This window comes from Haliotis rubra, unplaced genomic scaffold (assembly GCF_003918875.1).
Source record: "Haliotis rubra isolate DU_JTF1 unplaced genomic scaffold, ASM391887v1 Scf86, whole genome shotgun sequence".
NCBI classification, from domain to species: Eukaryota; Metazoa; Mollusca; class Gastropoda; order Lepetellida; family Haliotidae; genus Haliotis; species Haliotis rubra.
Genome location: NW_025767590.1, coordinates 229,288 through 256,322, shown reverse-complemented (window position 1 = coordinate 256,322; position 27,035 = coordinate 229,288). Strand labels below are relative to the sequence as shown.

Sequence of the window (27,035 nt, the reverse complement as noted above, 5' to 3'; positions counted from 1 at the left end):
GTTTGAGGTAGGATTGAGTGGGAGGGGGTTCCGTGGATAATTATACTGTTCACTAATGGATTTATACAAATGTTAAATATAATAAAGACTATTAGCAAAATGGACTATACGTTTTCAGAACGCTGTATACGTTCTCCTTTCTGGGGAAATATGTTTTGTCTACCGTCCCGAGAGTTCAGTGCGGAACTGATGCCACACGTTTACACTTGTCTACTTGTCCTTTAAGTCGAGCAATACTCCTGCAGTTAGAACGTCGTGCGTCTACATGTTACAAGTTCTGACCTAAAATCGACCTCGCTCTCTAAGAAGATTTCAAAGAGCGTCACAAAACCCGTTCTCAAAAGTTGTAAGATCAGGGTTATGAGAACAACACTGAAGGCCTCCGCGCAACTTTTAGACAACTTTATGATACTCGTATCCAAATTTGTCGCATCACTGACAAAAATGATATTCTCATGTTATTCCCTATTTCCTCTTGAACCTTATCTTCCCGTGTGTTTTATTTTGAGCGAACTATTACCTTGTCGGGTGCCATCGGTGGGCGGGGACATTTTCACCTTTTCGCGAACACCAGTCCTGATATCATCACTATTTGATAGTACCCGTGAAGATCCGGGTTAGAACTGGTCTTCAGCAACCCGGCGCCATGCTTGTCCGAGACGACTAACGGGTGGTCAGTCTTGCTGACTTGGTTGACACATCTGACCGATCGTCGCTCATGCTGATGATTACTGGATTGTCTGGTCCAGACTGGTTACAGGTGCCATTTAACTGGACTATTGCTGAGGGTGCCGTTAAACAGCAAACAAACGAACAAACAATAAACTATTCCAAAGTGAGTCAGCTTATAATAAACACGGAATCATACACAGTCTATACTTGAAGAGATATCTTAATGATTATTGTAAATGATCATTATTGCAACTGTGAAAGCAGTCATAAGTTTTTAAGAAACTGTCAGTGATTTGGAGCGCACATAAATCTAAAGTTTATTTGTACACTTGATCAAATATCCTATCTGAAATATCTATCTGTCTGATAACTGTATGTCTGGTTACAACACTGATGATTTTACCACCATAATACGAAGAGATCCAATGTATATCCACATATGTTAAATACATTTTAGAGGATGAAGGCAGATATAGTATTACACTGAAGGCATGTCATGTTTTAGGATCACTACTGAAGTAGCCTATGATTTGCCTGTAGACATTAACACAATCGTTCTATATGCTATGCGGGAGGTAGGTCCTTAATAAGCTATTTAAAACCTTGTTACAACGAATTAGCATTAACAAGCATGGAGTGAGCTTTAATGAATGGTAGATGGACGACACCATCTAAATGAATGATTAAAATACGTAGTGATTTCTCGCTATTTAAAAAGGAACTTGGGAAAGGTTATACGATGTTTTGTTGATGCTATATAAAGGGTCTATCACATCGTTTTCAAGTTCAATTTTACACTTTCTTTTGCACGACAGTCTTTTACTTTTTGACGTCCCCACCTTGTGGATTATGCTCTTGTAATGCAACACACACTACAGTTTGAACATAATATCAGCCTCAAGTCACGCTGTTTCAAGCAATGCTCTCAGTAGTTTTCTTTGGCTGTTTCAAAATGGGTTTCCCACCGAATCCAGGATTAACAGTACCTGTTTTCTGATCCTTTTCATAGGTCAGGAAACGCTGGAGATCCGACTGAGCAAGTGGATTTCTCTCAAACCGTTCGTTTATGTCAGTGTCCACGAAGAAGAATCCGACATCCCCCGCGTCATCTTCGTCATGGACACCATCTGCACCATCAACATGAGTGTTGTCCAAGGTCACTTCCGACGAATCCACATTTGCTTCGCCTTCCTTGACCCCATCTCCTCCCTCTGCCATCTTTAACTGAATCTCCACAAAGCATGAGCTCCTCCTACGCTGCGCCGGTTTCCTTTGATGATCGGGCATTCGTTTTTTCGGATATTTGAACACCGCTTGTTTAGATGAAACAACACCGCCTGGCGCTCTCGTGTTTAAAATATTCATCGACGTCTCCAGTTCAGTCGGATTCCAATCCTGCTGGGTTAACAATTTTTTTCTCCTCGCTATTGCCCGACCGGCATGCTTTTGTCTGTAAGGAGCAAAAGAGCCCCCGTTGTCATCAACGACCTTTTTCTTTTTGGATTCATGGCTCCTACCTTTGGTCTTCTGTGTTATGGAAACGCCATTGTTGTCTTGTTGTGGCTTGTCAACATTCTGCGTTGCTATTGCAGTTGGTGTTTCTATTGTTGTTGATGTTGCTGTCAGTGACGTCCCCGTCATGTCAACTGAAGATGATGTTCGTGATGTTCCTATTTCTGATCTGGACCTGTCTTCTCCTACGTTCAGAGGAGCAACTTTGTTTTTCCCGAAGACAGATGAGGATGTGATTCTGACATTACAAGTACAGAAGGGCCCACTGCTGCTTTCAGATTCTGATGGAGGCATCCTGCGTCGGCAATCCATACAATAGTACAGTCGAAACACCTTAATCCACTGCATCACTGAAATACAAAGCAACAATCTACATATCTCGCGATCACTCTGTGTCATCAATGACTTTACAATGATCCATTCATATGATACATTCCTATTAAGCCTCTTACGTTCAATGGAATCTTTTTCGGCTGATAACCAAGACAGTTTTTTACTGGCCTACAAAGCTTTGGTATTAATAGAGACATTAAATCCAAGATTTGAACCTACGATCAGAGGTGTGAGATACGTATATGGACAGCGATGGCTAAACCTCTCAATAAAGTGATAGTCTGTTCAGAGTGTGTGAAGTATAGCTTACAAAGGTACACAGCTTCCCGTTGCGTGGACGAGTCCAGGCCCTTTGTCCCCATGATCACTATGTCCTGTATTGTATCGAGAATCTCATCTTGGTAATTTATCTTTCTGTGAATCTGGACAAAACATCAGAAATTGTGATGATATTAAATAGCAGAAAGAAGTTATTGTATATGAAACAACAGAGTAGCAAACACATATTTCTGGTTATGAGCCAGAAATGTCCTGGTAAAGCGTTTTCCTTTATGTTGTTAAGAATTGCTTTTGTCTATCTGGTACATGATAAAAAACACAATGATATGTCAGACAGGGCTTCGTTTGCCAGAGATGTCTTAATGACGGGTGCTGGTTGCGCTGATTGGTTGCAAAATATTTAATGCCGGACAAAACAAATTGTTAATAACTCACATTATATTATATATACATGTTCTCGATTAAAACATCTTCCAACACCTGTTTGATAATGAAAACAAATCCAGTTCCAACTCACCCGATAAGCAGATGAACCGATCACGCCACACGGCAGACAAGGGAGGCAACCCAGTATGTTATTCCAATCAAACACGTGATTAAAGATAACACCACTCGTGACACAGAATCTTCCTCCAACGCTCAAGAACTCTCTTCTCAAGACTGTCTTTCCCCACTGTTGTAACGATGGGCCGAGGTCAAGCTGAAAGCGGGAAAATAACATACCGTTATTATTTACCGGTTTCCTGGGGGTAGATATGATCATGAGATAATTGAAATGACATACATTCACGATATTTCATTCAGACGGTTTTGTATATGTTCAGCATATTTGAACGGTAACGGGTTGTTCCACTCCAAACACGTTCACACCAGCACAGTTTCACCCCAGGCTGTTTCACCCGGTTTGTTTCACCCCATACAGTTTCACCTCGTTTCGAGGTTGTTTCACTCCAGCAAATAATAATTATTATTATTATCAACTTTAAAACTGTTTTATAATTGTATTTATCTATGTATAGTGTCCAAACAACATATTCAGATTTGTTTGAATAATTGTATCAGTTCATGCATATTGGCTGTGTTGGATCGGGTGAAGTCTTTCAGTGACGATAGCAAGTAGCTGCCTTGGACAGGAATGAACATGTTGTCTGTGTACTGTGTCCACAGGTTAAGAAGCTTCTCGTGGATCTTCTTGTATGTCTGCCTATTTATTAGGGGTGAAACAACCCCTAATATGGGATGAATTGACCTAGTTTGGATTGAAACAACCTGAGTGAATAGCCCCGGAACCATTTGAACATTATATTGTTCCCCATGCCATTTGTTTCCGAAGTCAGCATGGGATCAATAACATAAACGAACAACAAGTATTTCACGCGATTTTGGTCTTAGACAAAGACCACTTTTGTGAAACCCACGAGTACGAGTATTGTGATACCAAACCTGGGATTCGTACACACACAGTCATTGATTTGTGAAACACAGAAGGGAGGTAACTCGTACAGCCGTTTGGTAACCTGTGCTGTGTGAGAGATACAACAAAGCAACATGATAATTATGCAATCAGATATCCCAGGGACGAGATCGTATAGAAAAGGTCATTTGTCTCATAGCTGATGAATTCCTCAGAAACTGTTAAACACCCCTTGCGATGTATTTACAATATAGGTAGGTGCAAAAGATACATTTTTATCGCGATGGTTTGATTATATCAAATGTGGGAGAGAATAGGTTGTTTCTTCCACAATTCAATCAGGAAGCGAATCTAACGCGTCTGATGATCGATCCACATCTACTGTCGACATGGTAGTTGTTAACACTGACATGTTAATTATAAATGAGACCTTACCTGGTCATATACTGAACATCATTGAAAACGCACCAGTCTAAAATTGTCCATATTTTCATCAAGATGGATTTCAGCATGACAATGATCAATGAATATAACTAACATGAAGTCGAAGGGCATGTCCAGTTGAAAAAATGCTTTAGAAACAAATTCCTGTCCACAGTATGACTCTTAATTCCAAAATGCATCAACATGCAGCCACGCTATGAAAAAAGCGCGAATTTCATTCTGTAATCATACTGACTGTGACATTAAAAGCAGGTGTATGAGAACCGATTCTCATTGCTTCACTAACGATTGTGAAACGAGGACAGAGATGCCGAGGTTAACACCTCACGAAAGAGAACGTGCACTAGGCATGATTCAGGTTGGCACCAGTTGCAGGATTGCTCGACATCTTTGACTTGGCCACTCCACCATCGTTAGGCTTCATATACGACATCAGTAGACAGGCAGCACCCGTGATCTTCAATGACCTTGGCAACAACGTGTTACGACGCTCCATCAGGATCGCCATATTGACCTTGTCCATATAAGTGATTGAACACTGCCGACTGCTAGGATTGCTGCACTAGTTCAAGGTTGATGTGGGGGTCATCAGCGCTGACTCCATGCGACGCCGTCTACACGCTACAGGGCTCCATGCTCGACATCCTTACTTTGGACCAATTCTGACTGACAGACACCGTAATGAGCGTATACAATGGGCTAGCAGGCATTTTCAGTTAAGGTTCCAACAATGGCATGGTGTGGTAGTCACTGACGAGTCACGTCTTCATCTACGTAATGCTGACGGCCGATTAAGTGTTTGGCGTAGACGTGGTGAACGTTATGCTGATGAGTGTGTGGTTCAGACAGACCTTTGGGTGGTGGGAGTGTCATTGTCTGGGGTAGAATAAATTACAATCACAGGACGGCCTTCATGTCTGTCAAGGGAGAGTTAATGGCCATTATTACCGTGAGCAGATAATTCAGAATCACATCGTATCTGTCTTCAATCACCACCAAGATGTCCATACTGTTCAACAGGACAACGAACGGGCACACACAACAAGACTTTCCATGCAGTATCTGGCCCAGCATAACATCCAGGTTATTCATTGGCCAGCACAGTCGCCAGATGTATCCCCCATGGAGCACTTGTGGGACGAAATTTGTCAAAGTCTTTCGCGGCGACAACAGATGCGAAAAATCCGGGAACTTGAGGCTGCACTACTGCAGAAGTGGAATGCCATCCTCAAGAACTCTATTCGGACGCTTATTGACTCAATGAGGAGACGTTGAACTGCATGTGTCAATGCAAATGGCGGTCACACGCGATATTGACTTTTCGATTTGACCCTACGTGTGTTTGATCCTTTCTGAATGTGGAACATTTCAATGAATGAGCGTCTTTTCTTTGTTGTTGGTTTTGTCAGTCGTCCATCTGTTATTATCCACTCAAAAATATCAATTCCTTACACGTGCTTTTAATAATCTGAACTTTTATAAGTGGTGCGTTTTCAATGATGTTCAGAATATATACAGTATGCCGTATCATACATTGGTTTGGTTGGCTTGTTGTTTTACGCCACGCTCAGCAATATTCCAGCTATATGGCGGTGGTCTGTAAATAATAGAGTCTGGACAAGACAACCCAGCGATCACTTGCATGATCATCGATCTACGTAACTGGGATACGATGACGTGTCAACCAAGTCAGCAAACACGATCACCCGATCCCGTTGGTCGCCTCTTACGACAGGCATTTGGTTTCTGAAGACGGTTCCCGTATCGTACAATGCCGTCTGGCGAAGTTCCATTAACCAGTACAATCTTGTTAGATTGTAACCTAACATCCCTCATCATCCATTCATGTATTTTTCACCACTAGTTTGCATTTTTAAATGGAATCTCTTTTCGCACATCAACTGAGGTAGCTGATAATTCTCTGGCGTTAACGCTGACAGTGTATTTTTACCTCAAAAGAAAACTTTTTGCCATTCCCGAATCCTTCTTTTACACCAGTTAGTTTGGCAGTGAAGGTCTTCATGCAGTTTGCCTCGGGGCTGATAAAGATCACCATTGGAACTGGAAACAAAACAGGAACTCAGTTAGCCTTAGGTTTAGAGTAATGAATATGACGACAATCACGAGTGAATATCTAAACTCCACAGAGGAGGTATGTGTCCCCAAGGTCTAATAGGATCTTTAGGTTCCCGTTGGGATTCAGATATTGAGCCTGTCTGTGGTCGGGATTTGACTTTGCAAGCCGAGCTGATCGTGACTCCATCTTGTAGTCACTGGTTTGTCGTGATCGAGTATTCATGACACAATTAACATTCACTCCTCTCACCACTGTGCTGTTTACAGTCATAGGACGTGCCGTTTACCTACTTAAGATCAAATGTTGGTTCTGTGCTCATTGATTAACTCAAAGGTTACGATTACTAGTACCACCCTCACAAATAAACCAGTTAAATTAACTTATATTTCTGTGGTACGCACTTTCTGAGTTGTCTCCCATAACGTTGCGGATAGTGAGAGTGACACACAGCAGGGATGGGAAGGTGGATAGACGACTGGTCACTGTGTCCAGCTCCTCGTCCGTTGAAACCTGGATAACCCTGCAACACCACACCTGTCTTCAGTGATGACGTTGTCATCGTTGTCAGACAATGACAACATACCCAGCCATCTCGATGAGAAGTGAAAGTTTGACACAACGAAATATGGTCTGTGTCTGTATCTAATAGTAATGTAATTTGTAACTTCTTAGAGAGGTGTTTCATCAGTTGAAATTTGTTCCTGATCCTTTTCACTTTGTGAATATAATGTGTTTGAACTATTATTTGAACTGAGCCTCATTAAATTCCTAAAACACTTTGTTACTGAGAATCTACGTATGAGGGCATAATCTGTATATATTTCGACGTAATCGTGACGTCACCTAGATCAGTAGATCAACATGTCCTTTTGAAGACAGAACCAGCGTTTTCCATGATAGTGAGTGAGTGTGAATGGTTTTACTCCCATGTTAGCAATAGTAAAGCAATATAACCACAAGGGATATCAGAAATGGATTCACACGTTGTACCAACTTGGGTAATCGAACCCGGGCACTGGAGAGCGAACGCTTCCACCACCACCTGGCTACGTCACCACCCTCTACCCTCACTAGGACACCTACCATGACTGTGTGAGGTCCTCCATATATCCTCGGTCCGACGTCGTCAACGATGTAGCACTCATGAGGATGTTGATGTCGCCGTCGTACACGATTTCTCCATCAACAGTCCGGAATTGAGGATGTACAATCTCTGGGAATATTTGGAACACTCTCCAAGGCACGACGGCGATGCCTGCAGTCGGCACAGCCAGGAAGGTGTCGGTGACGCAGGGGTTGAAGTCTTCAGGCAGCTGACTCTCCGCCTCCAACACTATGTCGGACATGGATGAAGCTGCTCGAGCAGGGGATGCCATCTTGTCTTGTGGTACTCAGTACTGTGGAGTACAATCAGATACTGAGTTCTCCAATTCATTCAGATACTCAAAACTACACTACAAAAAGTACTTGGTATTGAAATCTGTGTCTGGTGCATAGACAGCGTTTACGTCAATGGTTCGATTCCGTACCAAAATACGTCATTGGGTTATTTTTTGTGGCGCAGCCTAGCGATGCGCATTGGTCTCTTCAAGTATACTGTCTTTGAATAACGTGCCCATGATGACCTGGGACATAGTACTTCATTGGGCAGAGGTATTTCAGAACTATAACACTGGCATCAGATTGGACAAGTACAGGAAACAATAACAACAACAACAACAACAATAACAACATACACGTGTTCACACACACACGTTGGTGCACGTCGCGCTTTATAAGTGTAATAACATTTAACACGGAGATACGCCCCACTGCACCTCTCTTCACCTTCACTGCAATAACATCAAATTGTACATATTGTATGACTTCTCATCACTTGCTTGACAGCTACATTAGAATCTATGTTGAAACGTCGCCTTTCAGAGAATAAAAGAAGAAAGTATATCCATATAAAATGTCTTCATTCTTCTGTACATATTGTAGTTTGTAAATGCCAACACCAGAAATTAATGCGTCTGGATTCCTTTGGATGTATGAGGGGAATTTTGGTGGAATCACTGTGATCGCAGTCATCAGACCAGGAGTACCTGGTGTAAACAGGTGTATAATGCGTACGTACGCCTTACGTACGTACGTACGGTAGGCAACCGGTAGTATCCGATACTCAGGCCTTTGATGGAGAAAACGTGATAGGAATTGTAGGTGTACATATATGCTATTACATTATATTACTGTAACACATGGTCAATGCCTCAATGTGTAATGTACCTTTAACACGGTTCAGTTTGGTCAGATGAAATAATCGCTTCCGTCGTACTATTCTTTCTCGGTCAGCTGCATTTGTGAAGAACGAATGCGCATTGAAGGGTGGTTGTATTATTTGTGACAGTAGGTCACATGTCAAGTATACATAATTCTGATGTACCAAGTTATCTCAGTGGGCCTCATCCCCTGGGGCTTGTTGTGGTGTGAAAAGGATTGTTTAACAATATCGCACCTGGGGACACCAGACATTGGCTTCACACATTTTTACCTATGTGATGAATATAACCTGGGTCTTCGGAGAGACAAGCCGTATCTTTAAGCACAAGCTTAAGGCTATCCCACAAACTGGGTGGAAGTGAAAAAAAATCGGAGTCCGGAGCAAAAATAAGACAGCTGGGTTTAAACAGTATTTTCTTAAATTGCGTAGAAGTAGAAAATAGTTATATCAAGGGCAGGGCAAATTGTATGTCGGTCACGTAGAACAAGGCGCTATTTTATTTACGCCATTTAACAATAATGTAATTGATTTAAACAATGACGAGGAACTGGGCTACTACAGAATCAACCTTGCGTTACATACTGTGATTATTAGAGTCATAGTGGATAAACGATAAACTTCGATATTAATTCTTCTATATATCACGTGATGACACCTTGTCGTAAGAGGCGACAAACGGGATCGGGTGGTCAGGCTCGCTGACTTGGTTGACACATGTCACCGTATCCCAATTGGCTAGATCGATACTCATGATGTTAATCACTGGGTTGTCTGGTCAGGACTCGACTATTTACGGACCGCCGCCATATAGCTGGAATAATGCTGCGTGTACCGTTAAACTAAACTCATTCACTCGCTCATATTTACCCCATGGAAATGGTAAACCTGTTATAGGCCACAGGCTGCTGTGTTATAATCTGCATGTAACAACACCTCTGTATATTGATCACATGTTATTTAGTCTTGAAATCAGATAACGAGCTCGCAAACAGATCTTACAATACCTTGCAGTGGTCCATAAGTAACCAAATGCTAGATTCTATGTAATAGATGGATTCTTTTCTTATGTAAAGACCTGTCACACATCGCGTGTAAAAACAGCCTGCAGGACTGTACGCTCCAATGAGTATATGATCTGTTGTAAAGGGCTACGTCTTAGCAGACAATACAGTATCAGTCCCGCGTTGTACAACTGAAGCAGTTACTTCCTGGTCCACAGAGAAAGGTCACGAACAATGAGCATGGGCCATGCCGTTGTCATGGCACCATGTAAACAAATCCCAGCTGTAGGTTTCAAAACCTGTCTTGTCTTCTGTGACTTGAAACATGCTGGCAATGTACGAGTTGTCAGCTGACATTTGAAATATGACCACCGTATTAAACTTAAAAGGTTTAAGTTTCTTTCTCGTCTATTTGTATCCATGCCAATACAAATAAACTAAAATAGAGAGTTTCGTACAAGAAATGCGCTTGAACGCTTACGATCTATTGCTTACTGTAAACACAAGAAGGCAATTTTCTTTTTACACATTAAGTGCAACCAACCCAAACTACGTTTATACCGCTGTGGCTTTGTGTCATGAATATAATGTTCGCAACAAAGCTTTGTATGACTGTTAAATACGATAGGCGGTGTATCAATACCTGCCTCGACAAAGGCTGTTGCACATAAATACTGACACACCTGCTATCTACTGCGATCTTTAATTTAGGGAGACACGAACAAAAGTCCACATGACGCCACTACCGGCATAGATGTGTTATTCCTAGAACTGGAGCAGTATTTCTGTGAACCACTGAATTACATGGAAAGGTTTACAGACAATCAACTTTAGACATACGAAAGAATAAGGAAGTCAAATTTATTTTGTAACGTAACGAACCCAGCAACCGTTGATATGGCTATTGCTCTTTTTAGTGTTACTGTTCATGTCGATGCCGATTTAAAAAAAATAACAAACTGGTTTCAAAGTTCCTTTGAATTCACATTTTAAACAGATGATTATGTTTGGAAAGATCACTTTGGTTATAAGTGCCTGTTTATTTTGTAAACTTGGTTCCGTTGATAGAAATACCACTCATACGTTAAGGAATCACGTTCTAAGGCTGTACGGTTCATCATATTAATGATGTAGTGACTTTCTCTATTGTACTATATAGTCAGTGAAAGGTAGACGTTAGTATGTATATTTAAATACTCGCACGTTCACAGTATGACATGGCATACATAAACAATCATTCTTAGCCCTTGAGACACACACTTCTTATATTCGACAAGAGAAAGGTTTGAAAAATAGAAGTGTTCATAACAGCTTCATTATCATGCATACTAATGTCCCAGGGTGAATCATTGTCCCTTCATCGGGTGAACAAATAGCCATATACCTCAATGTATGTATTATAATATCATGACACAAATAATTAAGAATAACAGACAAATACTCACCCTTGATCAGCTGCAATCCTGAGACACTCCACATGAGAACGAAACTTGAGACTATTTACAACCCTGTGTTTACCAAGGCATGTGTACACTATGCGGGTGGTTGTTTACGCTGTGCTATAATAGTCTAGTCAACCACACTGCGTGACTCAACATCGATTCTGTTGAAGTATAATGACATGTGCGTCTGTACCAGTGCCTCAAACTTCGGTACATGATACCCAGTGAGCCGTGTACATCCTGTTTACAACATCTCTCTTGCATTGCTGATAGTCGGAATCATCCAACTGACTGAGTGAAGCTTTGTTTTGGTTATTGAACGATTTTGTCGCAGTTATTTACGAGCAGGAGTTTTTAAATTGGCATCATTTGTGGTCAGCATTTGAAGTTTGAGTTTATGCTTGGTTTCACCTGAGAGAGTCTAACAGTGACAGAAACATGATAATATATATTTTCTGCAAATTATTTATCAATACTTTTTTTAAACGATACATGTAATATGACGTTTTGCCGGCGTGTTGCTTTGTTGTTACTCAGTAAGATGGCATTATGACGGCAGTGTGTGAATAGTTGACTGAAGGCCCAAACATCCAGTCACATTATAAAACAACAACTTTAGGAGCCTTTCGTTATATGCCTTCTTAGATATCATTGCAAATATATCGTATATACCTTCTTGTGAGAGGAGATGTCTATTAATGTCACCGGTATTCCGATATTCGAAGGTCTAACAGCGGCACCTTAAACCACTGGACCACCTTTCTGTCAGAGACGCATTACATATTGTTCTCGTTTCTTGTGATCTCGACAGAGTTTCTATGTTCGGATGCGATGAAGATTGAGCGTTTTCAGTTAAAACACGGTCAGCAAATTAGATCAACATTATCATGTATTGACGCATAACTATGTTCGACAAAGATTGATCAGGTTAAAGACATGAAGCACAACAAATAAGGCGTAATTAACAATCTACATTTAAAAATAGAACGCAATGTTCTAAACCTATACAACAAATGTATGAAAATGGATAAACTTATTTTCCTTGTAAAAGTCTTGTGTTGATAAATTGATACAATCAGCATTAAGCATTTACCATGATAAGGTACTTACCGAGTCAACTCCGGGACATAGTCCAGAAAGTACGAACTACAACATGATCCTCTCACTAGTTTATAACTGAATGAACACACATGATTGTACTGAATATTTGATGCCAGATCTATTTAGAATAGCCTATAAGCATGTGGCTTGATTAGACATTCATATCTCGGTCAGTACTTTCGCCATTCAGGACGCCGATCAGATACGACATGGATGGTTGATTTCTAGGTCAACAATTCCTCCTCCTGACTGAAGGAGTGTCGGTCAGTTTAGGAAAACAAAGGTGCCAACCTTCTATTGAATGTAGAAACGCCATGGAATTGACTTCCTTGCCATTGTACACGTATTTGGTCAAACCATGGACTATTGGGGTAACTCTACAACAGTTAAAACAGTATAGATACTTCATTGTATTGGGCATAGGTGAATAAACCTACTGACCAAGTGTCAGGGTGTCATTAACGAGTCTTCTCAGCAAGTAACCTCCCTCCTCCCCTAAACAAAATAACAAAATCACAGACATACAAAAACAACAACAAAAAAACAAACAAACACACAAAAAACCCAGACCAAAAATAAAAAAAAGAAATATAGAAGACCACTATCCCTCCAAAACTCATAAATAACAAACCACTAATTAGAAATATATAACATTAAAATAAACTTAAGTCCGCAAACGCTACACATTCTGTGTTTATCAATGACCAACGGGTTCTGTTGTCCCGTCCGAGTCTTCGGCTTTTTGTTGCTCGGTCGTATCTATAAACGATTGGATATGTTGTCCCGTACTTACACATACCCATTGGACCCTGTTGTTCCCTATATATGCATTGGATTCTGTTGACTATATTCAACTGGATTCTGTTGACATGTATCCACTATACGGAGCCAGTGGGTAGTATTGACCTGTAATAGTCCGTCATGAGGGGAGAACTCTCATGTTTAAACAGCACACATACAAACAGCCTGGCCGCGACATAAAGCGAAATTGTTTCTTGAAGACATGGACTAAGAAACTCATTCTACTGTTCTATGCTGTAACAAAACGCGGTTGTATGTCAATCGTAGGCCATAATGAAGAACAAAGGTTTGGGAAAGAACAGTAGTAATGACGTCCCTCATGACAGTGTACTGTGCTTTATAAACATCATGTCAGGCTGAGTACCGGATGTCATCGGGCGAACATACATCTCCCTGCAACATTACACCCCAATCTTCTCACACGTTTTTCAAATGATATTTTCAGTAATGTGTTTATGAACACAATTTCACTGCTCAAAATTTATTTTTGTTCGGCACAACATTACCCCCTTGTTTCCCTTTAATGTACCTCTCCTACATATTTGTCCAATATTATGTCACACCTGAGGCAATGAGGCAAGTCACCGTAACATTATATTTCACATCTCTGTAGAATAGAGCACGTCTTAACGTCCTGGGGGCCGGACTGAGTTACATGTAAATAAAACTCAACACTAACAGTCCCATGGTTAATGATTATAGGATAATGACGATAAACTTTAAGAGTCAAAATAAGTTTTTGTTGTCATTGTAGCAACAGTGCGATCACAATAGGACAACGGAATAAAAATCATTGGACAAGACAAGACAAGTCCAACACGCATCATTCTGGTATAAACCATACTTGCCAATGACTAATGGTGAACCTCTTCCTGTGCATATTTTAATGCTTTGAAAGAGGGCACCATTATCGCCACTGTTGATCAACCTGCAGCTTGTGTTGGATGATGTCTCGGAAGATCTTCAACCATAGCATGACGAGTGTGATTCTTATCTGGATGTTGGTACTGACCTTCCAAGGTGAGAATTAACAACTCCCAGTGTAAAACATTGTAAAACATTGTAGTATATGTATCGTAATCCGATATTGTTTTTGTTGAAAACTTTGTCAAATGGGATTGGGAACGCCTAAATCTTGCGTGTGAATACCTTTCGAGATAAGTATATTTTTACTGCTAACGATCACTATTTTTCTGGTCAATACCGATTTTGAGCAAAATGGCAATCCGAATTGTTTACAATTATCGAAGTGATCAATAGTTATCATAGGAACTTAGTTGCGGGTTCAGTTTGTATTGAATCATATTCGTCATCCAAGTCGTTATATCACTCCAGACACAGCTAATGGAGTTCACACAGGAAGTTCACATTTTTGATTACTTTGGTAACATCTTACAATGGCGTAATATCTCGGAGCGATAAGATGATAGCATTTAACGCCTTGGATGACATGACTTTACAGACATCAAATACTCAAGAACACTCGTAAATTGTTTATCTCCAGACTTGCATAAATCGAGGGTTTTGTTTTTTGTCTCTATGTGTCTGACTAGATCTTAGTTAGGAAAGGTTGAAAAGTGCTGAACCAAACTAGCATGATTTGAACGGTTGGAGTTACTTGCAATTACTTGCAATTCAACATAATCCAACGTAATCCCTTCCGAATTCCACATAGTTCTGCCATCGAAACTGGAGTGCTTGATTCTTTGGTTGGGAGAAAGACTTCCACAGCCAAAATGACTTTATTCAAATTCGCTGGATACTTCGTCTTTTCAGGCATTTGCAAATCTCGTGTAGTTTGTTCCTAGAAAATTCAACCTCACATCTACTCTCTATTGTTACATGTACAGTTTCCTGTATCATAAATACACATATGTACCTCTGTTTTCTTCTTCAAAATTGAAATATTCGCTGCATACGAAACTGTTACGTACTGCTGTAATAGTGACACAATGCTAAATATAACTATGTTGCTGGCATAGTGACACAATGTTACCGTGCTGATGTAATAGTGACACACTGTTAAATATAACTGTGTTGCTGGCATTGTTACACAATGTTACCCTTCTGGTGTAATAGTGACACATTGTTAAGTATAACTGTGTTGCTAGCATAGTGACACAATGTTACCGTGCTGATGTAATGGTGACACATTGTTAAGTATAACTGTGTTGCTGGCATAGTGACACAATGTTACCGTGCTGATGTAATGGTGACACACTGTTAAATATAACTGTGTTGCTGGCATAGTGACACAATGTTACCCTTCTGGTGTAATAGTGACACATTGTTAAGTATAACTGTGTTGCTGGCATAGTGACACAATGTTACGGTGTTGCTGTAATAGTGACACAATGTTACTGTGTTGGTACTGGTATGGATGCCTGCAAGCCCTGTCCTGGTATGCATTATGTTACCTCTATCATGTGGTCATGTTACAGGTGTCTATGCCAGAGAGACGTGTAAACAGTATATCAGGTCTCCATCCTTCGGTTCCTACTACAGAACCTACTACTGCTCCAACTACTGCTGTGGGACCACGTACACAGCTAAATGCTGCGAGTGAGTGACAGAAGATTGTGTTCAATCACTAACCGATTTGTCTTGTGTGCCATAAACAAGGGTCAGCATATGACATAAAGCTTGGTATTCGTATAGACACAAGCCTGATAGGTGATACATATTCTTGACGTTCTCCGCATGCTATTACGGGGCTATTGTAGAAAGGGACACAAACCCCAATCTTTCACAGTTTAAGCCCTAGAAAGGAACTTTGTTTGAGGAGGATGTACGTTCCATAACTATATTCACGTCTCTCAACCCTTTAAAATAGCATATAGAGATCTAATCATCGTATACGTTGTAATATCCCGTGGTTCTGATTGGATAAAGAGTGACACTAGATAAAGGTCTATTTCAACTCACAAAATCACTATTTGTAAAATGAAAAAGAAATTCAATATGAGAGGGAAAACTGACTTTTATAAATATTCCTCTTCATACTTATTGACAATCTCTTCTTTCCGAGTGATTCATATGTTTTTGATGAGGTAATAACATCACAAAAATATTAACTATTTCTTTAGAATGGGGATTCAAAAGGAAATATCCAACTATGAAGGCGTCCTCCGCATATATTTTACTATTTTCATCTTCATCTCCAAAGACCTGGTCAAAGACTTGCTGTCGTTCTAATACCAGGAATACGTCTCCTATAACCTTGAAGTCATTTTGATGTACCTACTTTACATCAAGCGTTGTTATCAGTCCAAAACATTGGTATGAACATTCAAATTCTCTTTCATGTAACCATAATGTAATATTATTTGAAGGAAAACTAAGTTCTATGGATAGTCAACTTCTTTATTGCAATGAGTGCGACGTTTCGGAGTAAGTACTAACACCGTTATCAAGCAAGTGATAACGGTGTTAGTACCTACACCGAAACGTCGCACTCATTGCAATAAAGAAGTTGACTATCCATAGAACTTAGTTTTCCTTTATCTTCACAACTTCTAAAAATGCCTCTCAAAGAACTAATATTATTTGGATCCCGTTGCCGAAAACAGTTTCTCGTCATTCCTTATTTCATCATTTCTGTTATCAAACCTTTGTCCGATTGTAAACAGTTCACTAAAGTTTTCAGATAATCTGTAATTTTGACAATGTCTAACGGCTCTGTTGTACTGTCTGCAGTCGGCAAACCAGCGTTTCGACTGTTTACGTCACTGCCGGATCTGTCGGAGGCGTCGTTGGCTTCTGCATCTTCGTTGGCATCATTGTGGTCGTCATCAAGGCTTGCAACAGACCCAACAACCAAGTTCACTTCCTTCAAACATCCAGACAAGGAGCCATCGTGCACATGTGACTCCTCCACCGAAAACCGAGTCCCTAAGTTCTGTATAGACTCTTATAATTATCATTTGACCTTGCACGATCTGAACAATATGTTACGTTACAATGACGTACATAATGAGTGTTCAAAGTAAATACATCCTTTTCCTTCTTGTAATTGTATTCGTTAAAAGTTATGCATTGTTATACATTCAATCTCCCTTGATATATTTTCAACAAGAGCTGTAAAACATACAATTTTGTGTTATTTTTTATGAGGCATTTTGGAATTATCTATCCTTGTGAATAATGCATGATATTTTGTATGCATGATGTCTCAGACTATACTATGATTGCTTGCTTGATGCGAAGTACATTTCTTCACGAGACATATGCTATACGTGGGAGTACATTTTCATAGTAAAGTACAGATTCTAGTACCTGTGTTGAGTTGAATACCAACCGGGACTCGAACGCTCAATCTTGGAGGAAGACACCTGATCCTCAACACACAGAGTCAGCGAACTAACGCCCTCAGCCACCGCGGCTTCCATAAAAGTGGAAATCTGACAACAGGTAGTCTGAAACACATTCTTTGTGCCCAGGTGGTACACATGATCCAGATGGTACACACGACGCAGATGGTACACATGATCCAGGTGATACCCACGGCCCAGATCGTACACACGATCCAGATGGGACACATGACTCAGATGGCGTACATGATCCAGATGGAACACATGCCACAGATGGTACACATGACCCTGGTGGTACAAATGACCTACATGGTACATACGGCACCAGGTGGTACACATGACCCTGGTGGTACACATAACCTAGATGGTACATACGACACAGGTGCTACACACGACCCAGGTAGTACACATGACCCAGATGGTACACACGACACCAGGTGGTACACATGACCTAGGTGGTACACATGACCTAGATGGTACACCCGACCCAGGTAGTTCACATGACCCAGATGGTACACACGACACCAGGTGGTACACATGACCTAGGTGGTACACATGACCTAGATGGTACACACGACCCAGGTGCTGCACACGACCCAGGTAGTTCACATGACCCAGATGGTACACACGACACCAGGTGGTACACATGGCCTAGATGGTACACATTGCCCAAAATGGTACACAATCTGAAAAAGTCATGACTGAGATGATGCACACGACCCAGATGGTATACATGACCCAGATGGTACACACGACACCAGGTGGTACACATGACCTAGGTGGTACACATGACCCAAATGGTACACATGGCCTAGATGGTACACATTGCCTAGATGGTACACATTGCCCAAAATGGTACACAATCTGAAAAAGTCATGACTGAGATGATGCACACGACCCAGATGGTACACATGACCCAGATGGTACACACGACACCAGGTGGTACACATGACCTAGGTGGTACACATGACCCAAACGGTACACATGGCCTAGATGGTACACATTGCCCAAAATGGTACACAATCTGAAAAATTCATGACTGAGATGATGTACATGATCCAGAGTGTACACATGACCCAGATGGTACAAACGACCCAGATGGTACACATGACACAGAGGGTACACATGACTAAAATGGTATACACGACCCAGAGGGTACACACGACCCAGATGGTACACATGACTAATATGGTACACACGACCCAGATGGTACACATGGCTCAGATGGTACACATGACTGGGATGGTGTACATGGTCCAGATGGTACACATGACTCAGATGGTGTACCTGACCCAGATCGTACATATGGCCCAGATGTAACACATGACTGAAATGGTACACATGACACGCGTGTGTCTTGTGTACTGCGTGTCATGGATACCTGTAATCAACGAAATAAACGAAACGTGAACCTGCCTGTCTTTGGCGGGATATTGTACATGTTCAGGTGTAGCCCGTACCTGTTATATCAGACTGTTAAACTCTTCAACCATAGCATGACGAATATGATGCTAATCTGTTTGTTGGTACTGACCTTCCAAGGTGAAAACTAACCATTCTCAGTGTAAAACATTTTTACTTAAATGTATTCAAACACTCATATAATATCCTCTATATATTTCACATCTAGAATAGAGCACGTCTTAACGTTCTGGAGGCCTGACTAGGTTACGCATCAATAAAACTCAATAGCTCCATGCTTAATGATTATAGGGTAATGACAATAAACTTTTAAGAATCAAAATAAGTCTTTGTAACAACATAGTCCGCTCCCAATAAGACAAGACAAGTCCAAGACGTATTATTCTGGTATAAATCATACTGGCCAATGACTAACGGTGAACCTCTCCCTGTGCATATTTGACAGCTTTAAAAGAGGGCACCAATAACTCCGCTGTTTGATCAACCTGCAGCTTGTGTTGGATTATGTCTCGGAAGATCTTCAGCCACAGCATGCCGAATATGATGCTAATCTGTTTGTTGGTACTGACCTTCCAAGGTGAGAACTAACCATTCTCAGTGTAAAACATTGTAAAACATTGTAGTATATGTATCGTAATCTGATATTGTTTTTGTTGAAAACTTTGTCAAATGGGATTGGGAACGCCTAAATCTTGCGTGTGAATACTTTCCGAGATAAGTATTTTTTTTATTGCTAATGATCACTATTTTTCTGGCCAATACCGATTTTGAGCAAAATGGCAATGAGAAATGTTTACAATTATTCATTACATATGATTCGTCGAAGTGATCAATAGTTATCATAGGAACTTAGTGGAGGACTCAGTGTGTATTGAATCATATTCTTCATTTATCGTAATAGTATTACAAAAACAGCAAGTGGAGTTTACACAGGAAGTTCACATTTCTGATAACTTTGGTAACATCTTACAATGGCGTAATATATCGGAGCAATAAGATGATAGCTTCAACGCCGTGGATGACATGACTTTACAGGTATCAAATATACAAGAACAATCGTAAATTGTGATATATTGTGGCATAGTGATACAGTGTTATCGTGCTAGTGTAATAGTGACACAATGTTAAATACAACTGTGTTTCTGACATAGTGACACAATGTTACCGTGCTGATGTAATAGTGACACAATGTGAAATATAACTGTGTTGATGGCATAGTGATACAGTGTTATCGTGATAGTGTAATAGGGACACAATGTTAAATATAAGTGTTGCTGGTATATTTACACAATGTTAAATATAACTGTGTTACTGGCATAGTGACACAATGGTACCGTGCTGCTGTAATAGTGACACAATGTTGTAACATTACTGTGTTGCTGGCATAGTGACAGAATGTTACCGTGATCTTGTAATAGTGACACAATGTTAAAAATAACTGTGTTGCTGGCATAGTTACACAATGTTACCATGCTACTGTAATAGTGACACAATATTAAATATAACTCCGTTGCTGGCATAGTGACAGAATGTTACGGTGCTGCTGTAATAGTAACACAATGCTAAATATAACTGTTTTGCTAACATAGTAACACACAATGTTAAATACAACTGTGTTGCTGGCATAGTGACGCAATGTTACCGCGCGGCTGTAATAGTGACACAATGGTAAATATAACTGTGTTGCTGGCATAGTGACAGAATGTTAAATATAACTGTGTTGCTGGCGTAGTGATAGAATGTTACGGTGCTGCTGTAATAGTAACACAATGCTAAATAAAACCATGTTGCTGGCATAATGACACAGTGTTACCGTGCTGCTGCAATAGTTACACAATGTTAAATATAACTGTGTTGCTGGCATAGTGACAGAATGTTACCGTGCTGCTGTAATAGTGACAAATTGTTAAATATAAATGTGTTGCTGTCATATTGACACAATGTTACGGTGCTGCTGTAATAGTGACACAATGTTAAATACAACTGTGTTTCTGGCATAGTGACACAATGTTACCGTGCTGCTGTAATAGTGACACAATGTTAAATATAACTGTGTTTCTGGCATAGTGACACAATGTTACCGTGCTGCTGTAATAGTGACACAATGTTAAATATAAATGTGTTGCTGGCATAGTGACACAATGTTACCGTGCTGCTGTAATAGTGACACAATGTTAAATACAACTGTGTTTCTGGCATAGTGACACAATGTTACCGTGCTGCTGTAATAGTGACACAATGTTAAATTCAACTTTGTTTCTGGCATAGTGACGCAATGTTACCGCGCGGCTGTAATAGTGACACTAAATATTAAATATAAATGTGTGTGTGTTTCTGGCATAGTGACACAATGTTAAATCCGTGCTGCAATAAATGTGAAATATAAATGTGTAATGGCATAGTGACACAATGTTACCGTGCTGTGACACAATGTTAAATATAACTGTGTTGCTGGCATAGTGACACAATGTTATCGTGCTGCTGTAATAGTGACACAATGTTAAATATAACTGTGTTGCTGGCATAGTTACGCAATGTTTCCGTGCTGCTGTGATAGTGACACATTGTTAAATATAACTGTGTTGCTTGCATAGTGTGACAATGTTATCATGTTTTTGTTATAGTGACACAATGTTAAATATAACTGTGTTGCTGGCATATGTTACGGTGTCGCTGTAATAGTGACACATTGTTACAGTGCTCAACTGATATGGATGCCTGCAAACCCTGTCCTGGTATGCATTATTTTACCTCTATCATGTGGTCATGTTACAGGCGTCTATGCCAGAGAGACCTGTAGACAGTATATCACTTCCGGCTTCGGTTCCTACTACAGAACCTACTACTGCTCCAACTACTGCTGTGGGACCACGGACACAGCTGAATGCTGCGAGTGAGTGACAGAAGATTGTGTTCAATCACTAACCGATTTGTCTTGTGTGCCATAAACAAGGGTCAACATATGACATAAAGCTTGGTATTCGTATGGAAACAAGTATAATAGGTGATACATATTCTAGACGTTCTCAGCCTGCTAATACGGGGCTATTGTAGAAAGGGGAACAAGCCCCAATCTTTCACAGTTTAAGCAGAAGAGAGAAACTTTAAACAGAAGAAAGAGGATGTACGTTTCATAACTATATTCACATCTCTCAAACTCATTAACACATATAGAAATGTAATGATCGTATACATTGTAAATAGCCCGTGGTTCTGATTGGGATGCTGGATAACGGTCTATTTCAACCCACAAAATCACTGTTTGAATTTGTTTTAAAAATAAAATCATTCAACATCAGTGGGAAAATTGACTTTATAAAATATCCCTCTTCATAGCTATTTACACTCTCTTCTCTGCGAGTGATTGATATGTTATTGAGATGTTATTGATTAGGAATGAGGACTCAAATGGAAATATCCAACTATGAAGGCGTCCTCTTTTACCATATATTTTACTATTTTCTTCTTAATCTTCAAGAATATTAGACCTGGTCAAAGACTTGCTGTCGTTCTAATACCAGGAATACGTCTCCTGTAACCTTGAAGTCAGTCATTTTGGTTTACCTACTTTATATGTAGCGTTGTTATCAGTCCAAAACATTGGTTTGAACATTCATTATCTTTATGTAACCATAATGTAATATTATATGATTAAGATCCCGTTGCCGAAAATGGTTTCTCATAATTCCATATTTCATCATTTCCGATACCAAACCTTTGTCTGATTGTAAACAGTTCACCCATCTTTTCAGATAATCTGTAATTTTGACAATGTCTAACGGCTCTGTTGTACTGTCTGCAGTCGGCCAACCAGCGGTTCGACTGTTTACGTCACTGTCGGAGGCGTCGTTGGCTTCATCATCTTCGTTGGCATCATTATCGGCGTCTGCTGGGCTTGCAACAGATCCAACAACCAAGTTAACGTTTTTCGTGCATCCTAACAAGGAACCATCGTGCACATGTGACTAATCCACCGAGCACCTGCTTATTAGAGTCCCTAAGACTCTTATAATTAATTTGACCTTACACGACCTGAACAATATGTTTACGTTACAATAACGTACATAATGAGTGTTCACTTTAAATACATCCCTTTCCTTCTTGTAATTGTATTCGCTAAAAGTTATGCATTGTTATACATTCTCCCTTGATATATTTTCAACAAGGCCTGTAAAACATACAATTTTGTGTTATTTTTTATGAGGCATTTTGGAATGATGTATCCTAATGCATGGTATTTTGTAGGTTAATATTGAATATCTCAGACTACACTCTGACTGCTTGCTTGATACAAAAGATATTTCTTCATGAGACATATGCTATACGTGGGAGTACATTTTCATAGTGAAGTACATATTCTAGTATCTGTGTTGAGTGGAATACCAACCGGGATTCGAACGCCCAATCTTAGAGGAAGACACCTGATCTCCAACACACAGAGTTTAACGCTCTCTCATGATCCAGATGGTACACACGATCCAGATGGTATCTTGTTCCAGGTGATCCCAACGGCCCTGACGGTACGCACGATCCAGATGGTACACATGACTCAGATGGTGTACATGACCCAGATGGCACACATGACCCCAATGGTACACATGACCCTGGTGGTACACATGACCCAGATGGTACACATGACTCAAATGGTGCACATGTCCCAGATGGTACACACGACCCAGATAGTGTAAACGACCCAGATGGTACGCATGGCTCAGATTGTTTACTAGACCCAGATGGTACACATGATCAGGTGTAACACATGACTGAGATGGTGTACACGACCCAGATGGTACAAATGACCCAGATGGTACACATGGCTAAGATTGTTTACTTGACCAAGATGGTACACATGACCCAGATGGTACGCATAACCAAGATGGTGTACACGACCCAGATGGTACACATGACCCAGATGGTTCATATGACCCAGATGGTACACATGTCTCAGAGTGTGTACATGAACCAGATGGTACAAATGACACAGATGGTACACATGGCTCAGATGGTACACATGAACAAGATGGTACACATGACACAGATTGTATACATGAACCAGATGGTACACATGACTCAGATGGTGCACATGAACCAGATTGTACACATGGGCCAGATGGCACACATGACCCGAATGGTACACATGACCCTGGTGGTACACATGACCCAGATGGTAAACATGACTCAAATGGTGCACATGTCCCAGATGGTACACACGACCCAGATAGTGTAAACGACCCAGATGGTACGCATGGCTCAGATTGTTTACTAGACCCAGATGGTACACATGATCCAGGTGTAACACATGACTGAGATGGTGTACACGACCCAGATGGTACAAATGACCCAGATGGTACACATGGCTCTGATTGTTTACTTGACCAAGATGGTACAAATGACCCAGATGGTACGCATAACCAAGATGGTGTACACGACCCAGATGGTACACATGACCCAGATGGTTCAAATGACCCAGATGGTACACATGACTCAGAGTGTGTACATGAACCAGATGGTACAAATGACACAGATGGTACACATGGCTCAGATGGTACACATGAACAAGATGGTACACATGACACAGATTGTATACATGAACCAGATGGTACAAATGACTCAGATTGTGCACATGAACCAGATGGTACACATGGGCCAGATGGTACACATTGCTCAGATGGTGCACATGACTTAGATTGTGTACATGAACGAGATGGTACACATGGGCCAGATGGTACACATGTCTCATATAGTGCACACGTCTCAGATGGTACACACGACCCAGATGGTACACATGGCTCAGATGGTACACATGAACCAGATGGTACACATGACACAGATTGTATACATGAACCAGATGGTAAACATGACTCAGATGGTGCACATGAACCAGATGGTACACATTGGCCAGATGGTACACATGACTGAGATGGTGTACATGAACGAGATGGTACACATGGGCCAGATGGTACACATGACTCAGATGGTACACATGACCCAGATGGTACACATGTCTCATATAGTGCACACGTTTCAGATGGTACACACGACCCAGATGGTACACATGGCTCAGATTGTTAACATGACCCAGATGGTACACACGACCCAGGTGTAACACATGGCTGAGATGGTGTACACGACCCAGATTGTACAATGACCCAGATGGTACACATGGCTCAGATGTAATACATGACTGAGATAGTGTATGCCCCGGATGGTACACATGAAGCAGGTGTAACACATGACTGAGATGGTGTACACGACCCAGATGGTACAATGACCCAGATTGTACACATGGCTCAGATGGTTCACATGATCCAGATGGTACACACGATCCAGATGGTGTACATGACCAAGATGGTACACATGGCTAAGATTGTTTACATGACCCAGATGGTACACATGACCCAGGTGTTACACATGACTGAGATGGTGTACACGACCCAGATGGTACAAATGACCTAGATGGCACACATGGCTCAGATGGTACACATGACCCAGATGGTGCACATGACTCAAATGGTGTGCATGACCCAGATGGTACACATGGCTAAGATTGTTTACATGACCCAGATGGTACAAATGACCCAGATGGTACACATGGCTCAGATGGTACACATGACCCAGATGGTGCACTTGACTCAGATGGTGTTCCTGACCCAGATGGTAAATACGATCCAGGTTGTGTACCTGGTTCAGACTCGATTATTTTCAGACCGCCGTCATGTGGATCAAATGCTGCTCAGCTCGGTATTACACAATTAACAAACAAATTATGTGATAGAAGGAACATTTCATGTCACCTTGAAGCATATATTCAGTCCGAAATGTAAATTATAATTCTTGTGCTAATGTTGTGGTATTGAGTATATATAAATAACCATGACACTTTTAAAGTAGTTGTAACAGGAAAAACCTAGTTTTGATGTTGTGCCAGACACGTGTGCCTTGTGTACTGCGTGTCTTGGATACCTGTTATCAACGAAATCAACGAAACGTGAATCTGCCTATCTTTGACGGGACATTTTTCCCATGTGCAGGTGAAGCTGGTACCTGTCATGTCAGACTGTTAAACTCTACAGTTATGGAAACTCTAAACTTTGGATTGTTCCTTGTCTTATTTGTGCCAGGTACGTTTTAATTTGGAGAATGTCTGAAAACATTTACTTTTTACGTAAATTACGTAAATCTTACAAATTAACTCATATATCATCATGATGACTGACTATTGTGAAGTGAAATGGTATAAGTGCGAATACATGATCAGCTGCTTACTTGGTTTCTCTGTGTCTTTGAGTCTCTCTGTGTCTCTGAGTCTCGCTGTGTCTCTGAGTCTCTTTGTGTCTCTGATTCTCTCTGTGTCTCTGAGTCTCTCTGTGTCTCTGATTCTCTCTGTCTCTGAGTCTCTCTGTGTCTCTGATTCTCTCTGTCTCTGATTCTCTCTGTCTATGAGTCTCTCTGTTTGTATGATTCTCTCTGTGTCTATGATTCTCTCTGTGTCTATGATTCTCCCTGTGACTCTGAGTCTCTCTGTGTCTATGAGTCTCTCTGTGTCTCCAAGTTTCTCTGTGTCTTTGAGTGTCTCCGAGTTTCTCTGCGACTCTTTATGTCTCTCAGTCTGTCTGTGTCTCTGAATCTCTCTGTGTCTCTGAGTCTCTCTGAGTCTCTGTGTCTATGAGTCTCTCTGTGTCTATGTTTCTCTCTGTGTCTCTAAGTCTCTCTGTGTCTCTGAGTCTCTCTGTGTATTTGAGTCTCTCTGTGTCTATGAGTCTCTCTGTGTCTCTAAGTCTCTCTGTGTCTATGAGTCTTTCTCTGTCTCTGAATCTCTCTGTGTCTCTGAGTCTCTCTGTGTCTCTAAGTCTCTCTGTGTCTATGATTCTCTCTGTGTCTCTGAATCTCTCTGTGTCTATGAGTCTTTCTCTGTCTATGAGTCTCTCTGTGTCTATGATTCTCTCTGTGTCTCTGAATCTCTC

General features: G+C 40.8%; 2 protein-coding genes across 5 annotated transcripts; one reads left to right on the top strand and one right to left on the bottom strand.

Moving 5' to 3' along the window:
- Positions 1 to 876: 876 nt before the first annotated feature.
- On the bottom strand, positions 877 to 11,634 carry LOC124262893. Its single transcript, XM_046697486.1, has 7 exons — positions 11,441 to 11,634; positions 7,815 to 8,128; positions 7,133 to 7,251; positions 6,606 to 6,715; positions 3,314 to 3,496; positions 2,828 to 2,939; positions 877 to 2,534 (listed from the first exon to the last, which is right to left on the bottom strand). The coding sequence occupies exons 2-7, from the start codon at positions 8,105 to 8,107 to the stop codon at positions 1,585 to 1,587; spliced, it is 1,767 nt and encodes a 588-aa protein (XP_046553442.1). The 5' UTR covers positions 8,108 to 8,128; positions 11,441 to 11,634; the 3' UTR covers positions 877 to 1,584.
- A 2,515-nt stretch (positions 11,635 to 14,149) lies between these two features.
- LOC124262914 lies at positions 14,150 to 23,242 on the top strand. Of its 4 annotated transcripts, none has more exons than XM_046697513.1 (3): positions 14,150 to 14,359; positions 15,781 to 15,901; positions 22,874 to 23,229. In XM_046697513.1, exons 1-3 carry the CDS (start codon positions 14,284 to 14,286, stop codon positions 23,010 to 23,012), a joined length of 336 nt encoding a protein of 111 aa, XP_046553469.1. In that variant the 5' UTR covers positions 14,150 to 14,283; the 3' UTR covers positions 23,013 to 23,229. The 4 variants fall into 4 exon arrangements, with proteins under 4 accessions (XP_046553469.1, XP_046553468.1, XP_046553471.1 ...); XM_046697512.1 differs by lacking the exon at positions 22,874 to 23,229 and adding an exon at positions 17,036 to 17,428 and having other exon boundaries at positions 14,180 to 14,359; XM_046697515.1 differs by lacking the exons at positions 14,150 to 14,359; positions 15,781 to 15,901 and adding exons at positions 19,494 to 19,648; positions 21,847 to 21,964 and having other exon boundaries at positions 22,874 to 23,242.
- The last annotated feature ends 3,793 nt before the right edge of the window (positions 23,243 to 27,035 follow it).

What these genes read in the sequence shown, in the direction of transcription:
- LOC124262893 (XM_046697486.1), bottom strand. Translation starts at nt 8,107, where the DNA reads ATGGCATCCCCTGCTCGAGCAGCTTCATCCATGTCCGACATAGTGTTG. An exon ending in TCGGTTCATCTGCTTATCGG is followed by an intron (nt 2,940 to 3,313) that starts GTGAGTTGGAAC and finishes TGTTTTGTCCAG; the next exon opens with ATTCACAGAAAGATAAATTA. An exon ending in ACGGGAAGCTGTGTACCTTT is followed by an intron (nt 2,535 to 2,827) that starts GTAAGCTATACT and finishes TTTGTATTTCAG; the next exon opens with TGATGCAGTGGATTAAGGTG.
- LOC124262914 (XM_046697512.1), top strand. Translation starts at nt 14,284, where the DNA reads ATGATGTCTCGGAAGATCTTCAACCATAGCATGACGAGTGTGATTCTT. An exon ending in GTTGGTACTGACCTTCCAAG is followed by an intron (nt 14,360 to 15,780) that starts GTGAGAATTAAC and finishes GTCATGTTACAG; the next exon opens with GTGTCTATGCCAGAGAGACG. An exon ending in TACACAGCTAAATGCTGCGA is followed by an intron (nt 15,902 to 17,035) that starts GTGAGTGACAGA and finishes TACTGTCTGCAG; the next exon opens with TCGGCAAACCAGCGTTTCGA.